General features: G+C 44.2%; 1 protein-coding gene across 1 annotated transcript; it reads left to right on the top strand.

Annotated features, from left to right (window-relative positions):
* Positions 1-224: 224 nt before the first annotated feature.
* LOC308287137 (adenosine receptor A1) lies at positions 225-4231 on the top strand (the record flags this gene model as incomplete). Its single annotated transcript, XM_080728257.1, has 2 exons — positions 225-580; positions 3556-4231. 2 exons carry the CDS (start codon positions 225-227, stop codon positions 4229-4231), a joined length of 1032 nt encoding a protein of 343 aa, XP_080584383.1.
* Between the last annotated feature and the right edge of the window lie 1470 nt (positions 4232-5701).

The raw sequence follows: 5701 nt of genomic DNA, 5'->3' as shown, positions 1-5701 counted from the left end.
AGAACATGCTGCTCATTCTTCTCCCCAGCAGCTCCCCTCTTCATCCTCAGCAGCACGGGTCACTCACTATTTGAATGCATCAAGGGAAGAAAACCACAGTTCTTTGCACAATTCAGGCAAGAACATTCGTCATGGAAGAGGGTAGAAAAACAAGCTTTTAAAAGAATATTCACTGCCAAAGAAAAAAAGACAAAGGGACTCCAGTGGGGAAAATGAACTTGAAGATGTCTTCGTCTCCTGGTATCGTGCCGTGGCAGCACGTGGACATGATGTACATCTCCATAGAGACCGCCATCGCCCTGGCCTCTGTGCTGGGCAACGTGCTGGTGGTGCTGGTGGTGGCCATGAACCGGGCTCTCCAGGACACCACCTTCTGCTTCATCGTGTCACTGGCGGTGGCAGACATCGCCGTGGGAGTCCTGGTCATCCCCCTGGCAATCGTCATCAGCCTGGGGCTGAACACTCAGTTCTACACCTGTCTCCTCCTCTCCTGCCTGCTCCTCATCATCACCCAGAGCTCCATCCTGTCCCTGCTGGCCATCGCCATCGATCGCTACCTGCGGGTGAAGATTCCAACCAGGTTAGTTGGTCAGGCCTTTATACCAGGGGTCTTCAACGTTTTCAGGTCAAGGACGCGTGATTACAAATCCAACTGGGAAAGATGGATGGAAACGGCATAGAGCGCTCGTTTTCACAGTTATTGTCCACGACACTGCAAGCGGCGCGAAGGCCAGCGGACCTTGGTCCTGCTCTTCGCCCCCGAGCGCCGCAGGCGCGAGTGGGCGCGAAGAGCGGGCCAGGGCCGCGCGGCCGGCGGAGCGCCGCGCGAGTTACGAAGCCGTGGTGAATGCAATCGTTATATTTATGCCCAGGCCGTAAGGCCTGGGCAAGCGCACGATAAACGCCATGATAATTGGGTACCGTGCACCTCGCGCGGTCCAAGTGACTACAACGGAGCGCTCCCTACGTCCGGTTCAGCCAATCACAAGCTTCAAAAATGAGTCCGGGGCGTGGTTATCCATCTTTCCCAGTTGGATCTGTAATCACGCGTCAAGGACCCCTTAATTGAGAAAGAGATGAAGCAGAGACCCCCACAATGTTTTCATAGATTCCATATAGTTTCATTGTTTGACAGCACAATCATCAATGTATTTTGGATTTGTGTCAATTTGTGTTTTCAGATACGTATTTAACCACTTGAAACGTCAATACTTAACTTGACATTTCACTCTGTACTTAGTCTGCTTTTTTCCCGTCTATGCCAAACATCTTTACCGAAATTAGACGATCTACAAGCTCACAACGACTCGCAGCATGAGGTGTTGTAGATCTGCTATTTTTGGCTAAAGTTCTCACGATATGGACTAGGATTCAAGTGGTTAATATAAAAAAGGAGAAAAAGGAATCTATCACACAAAGATTTGGAGGACCCCCTGTAGTAACTCTGAGGACCCCCTAGGGGTCACGGACCCCCTGTTGAAGACCCTTGCTTTATATCCAAATGCATTTCTCTCCACAGGTGTGCTTTGGTTTATCACAAAATCCCTGTTATGGAAACAAATCATGACCAATACACTTGTGCCAGTGTAACAATGATAGCTATTAAATATGTATGATTAACAGATTTTTTTAAACACTCTGGTGTTTTAAGATGCCTTCTTTCATCACAAGGCAAGGGCTCTGTCTGAGTAGAGCAAAGCCAACTGTTCCTGAAATGTATATCTGACATGGTGCAATATATCTCTGCCAGGTTTAATGTAAATCGATGGATTGGACATCGAAAGCTTTTAAGCAAATTAAAATGTCTCCCAGTCTGTCCAAATGAGTGACTTCGAGTATAGTAAGGGATTGTGGCAGACCTCCAAAATCGTGGCTACCCCAACCTAAAGGCTATGTTACATTATGTTCAATTGGAATGGATGAACAACATTTTTCACCCTTTTTTACATTGTTGTTTTAATTAGAGTTGCCAATTATTTTTCTCCTTTCTCTCCCAATTCCTGAATTCCCCCACGTTTTTGTGTTGTCTTGTAACTGCCACTACTGGGCTCACCGGAGCTCCTGGCATGACATGTGTGTGGCTGGAGAAACATCCTATTCCTCTGTGCCATGGCCAGTCCCCCTATTCCTCACCATTCAATACCCCTACTAACAGGCACCACGCCGTAGTATAGCCACACACATTGCCCTCTCTGCCTGTGGTGGACAGACTGGACAGTAACTCCACCTTTTAGACTAAGTGTATGACTGTACTCGTGCTGTTTGCATTTGCAAAAAAAGAAAAAACTACAACAAAACTGTATACCTCACCAGGTTAGGTACTGATCCTTTCATGAAAATGACCAGTGGTGTAGTGGAGGGTATACAGAGATGCATGCCTTATACACACTTCTTTTCCATTCATTTAATGTTGTGAAAATGACATCCTGTAATATAATATGAGATGCACCAGTGAGTGCACGGTCGTGTGTGTGGTCATAACATTTCTAGTTTGATTATTTCCCCTCTCTACACTCAGCTTCCTGTTTTGCTACATTCTGTTATCTAAAGAAAATATCTTAAGCAAAATTCACATACAAACCACACACTCACGTGACGGTGACACCGGCACCGAATGCTATGCTTGCGTGAAACTGTGCGCACACACACACACACACACACACACACACACACACACACACACACACACACACACACACACACACACACACACACACACACACACTGACTTCTACTACCTGGCCTGGCAGAGATCTGTGCTCTGAGAAGCACATTTTCCTGGTTACGTTCTGAACAGCCAGAAAAATACATCACATTTGAGGCAAATAAAACAAAGGCTGTTAACACTGCACTGTTGCACTATACTGTACTTTGAACCACACGTATGATGACCAAAAACAATGACACTGATAATCACGGATGATGATGATGATGATGATGATGATGATGATGATGATGATGATGATGATGATGATGATGATGATGGTGGTGGTGGTGGTGGTGGTGGTGGTGGTGGTGGTGGTGATATACTTCCTTAAAACAGAGCACAAGGATTTTATGAAGCAAACATTAGCCACAGCATTAGGAAAGTGACTGTGCACTCACTTCTGGCCCATACAGTACTTACAGTATATGAAACTAGTTGACAATTTATCCTTTTTTCGACATTATAGAATTCTAAAAAACAATTATCAGATATTGGAAGGCTAAATATGATCATTGTTTGATATTTGACTTTTTTCACAGGGTGATGTTCCTTTACGGCACAGGCCAGCTTGAAATCTTTCGGCAAAATTAGATTAGAATTAGTATAGTCTACAGTACCGTTTTCTCAAGACATCACTAAACTACTGGAAATGACAACGGCTGATGACTACCGCCTGACAGCCTGATAAAAAACAAGTTTAAACTGCTGCAACAGAGCGTCATTCAGTGGCTCTCCATCTACAGCTGACCTTGTGCCTATACAGTATGTGTAATTAGACTACTTAGCCTGTTTTCACTTCACTTAAGGCTTATATATTATTGATCCTCTTTTCTTCTTTCACTGTTCAGGTATAGCATCATAGTGACCCAAACCAGGGCATGGGTGGCTGTTTGCCTATGCTGGATGCTGTCCTTTCTGACAGGGCTGGTTCCTCTGTTTGGATGGCACAACCACGACCACGAAGCCAGGATGGGAAACATCAGCAAGTCCAGCGACATTGTCTGTAAATTCACCGCTGTCATGAGCATGGACTACATGGTCTACTTCAATTTCTTTGGCTGGGTAGTGCTGCCTTTGACAATAATGATCATCCTGTATGTGGAGATATTCAGGGTCATCCGGAGGCAACTCAACATGCGGGCAGAGGCTACGTGTGACGCGGACCGTTACTATCACAAGGAGCTGAAGCTGGCCAAGTCACTGGCCCTGGTAGTCTTCCTCTTTGCTCTGTGCTGGCTGCCACTGCACATCATGAACTGCATCATGTTCTTCTGCCCGGAATGTCCCATGCCGAAGATCGCCCTGTACGTGGGCATCTTCATGTCCCATGTGAACTCTGCTCTCAACCCGCTGGTCTACGCCTTTAGGATAAAACGGTTCCGGGTTACGTTAATTCAGATCACACGCCGTTGCATGTTCTGTAAACCTGTTGAGCCGAGTCCCTATCCCATCAGCACAGCAGGCCTGACAGAGAAAACAGCTGTCAATGGGAGTGCATGTACACATGACTGCCAGTTGGTCTGATAGTGGACTGATCAGTCTGCTAATAGGACAATCTAATACCATGGATTCACTTATGGACTTAAACAGCCCAAGTACTACTTTTTGACACTATTAAATCTTTAAAAGAAAAAATAATAATAAAGAACAAAATACCACAATGCCTACATTATGCTATGTTCCAATTCATATTGAATTATTTGTGTCTTGCACAAGAACATAATTGTCATAACAAACATTTCATGAACAAAGCTTGCTTGGAAAATGCAGAACAATAAACTTGCATTACATCCTTGACTTTCCATGACATCCATCAACTATTTTTTGGTCTCCATGTTTTGTACATTTATATTTGAAAATTAACCCGTAGGCTATTTTGTATGTCCTGTAGTCATAATTACTGTTATATTAGTTTAATAGAAATCATTTTGATTGAGAAAGGATGGGTTTATTGGAGTAGGACCATTACAGAATACAGTAGGTCTACAATGTATCCTACTTATTGGGCCCCTCATTGATTACGGAGTCCTTGTCTGGTATCGCGACGCCCCAGCCGCCTTAAAGTTAAAGCTTCAAACAGCCCAAAACAAACTAATTAGGGTTGTGCTTGGTCTCCCTCCTCTGACCCACCTTACCGATCATCACCACGAAAGCGTGGGATGGCTCAAAGTAGCTGACAGAGTACAGCATCTTGCAATGGGCCTGGTGTACAAGATACACTACACCTCCAAGATTCCCATGTACCTGACAAACTACTTCTTAAAGGTCAAGGATGTTCACGACCACAACACCAGAGGCAGCTCCACTAATCATCATCAACGTAGATTTAACACTAAACAAGGCTCTAACTCGTTCTCCTGCTACACCATCAACATGTGGAACGCCCTTCCTCAAGCCCTAAAGGAGAGCAAATCCCTAGCCTCCTTCAAAATTGGTATGAAAAGTCACCTTCAGACAGCTGCTACCCGTGACTTGTAAATAGACTAAGCCCCCATGCCCCCCCCCCCTTTTTTATTATTCTTTTCTCTGCCTTTGTATTTGATGTTATGCTTTTGAAACTGATATTATCCTAGATAAAGTACTATGTTCTATCCGTCTGTCTTTCAATGTTATATGAGATACTTAAAGTGTGGTTCCTGTGGAAATAAGCCTCGGCTTTCTAGGATCTCCTTTTAGTTGACCTTGTACCAGTGATTTGTACTGTCATGAAACTGTACTTTTTTCTATTGCAAACTTCTAATAAATTCTTCAATCAATCAATCAAACTGTGGGAATGTAAAAACTCAGATCGAGTAAGCAAATCGAATCATTACATCCCAAATAGAATCTGGCATCTCCTACATCAAAGCGGGTAAGCTGTATGTGTTTATCAGAGGTTGTAGGGCACCTCTTCATCAAACTGAACTAGTTTGGTCCATATATCGATGGATGTGACAGGGGGTTGAAAAGGCTGCCAAGCCTTTATGTGAATTACACACTGAGCATTAAGTATGT

Source organism: Nannobrachium achirus, assembly GCF_963921795.1.
Source record: "Nannobrachium achirus genome assembly, chromosome: 6".
NCBI classification, from domain to species: domain Eukaryota; kingdom Metazoa; phylum Chordata; class Actinopteri; order Myctophiformes; family Myctophidae; genus Nannobrachium; species Nannobrachium achirus.
Note: the sequence above shows the minus strand (reverse complement) of the source record. Positions and strands in the feature narration are given on the sequence as shown.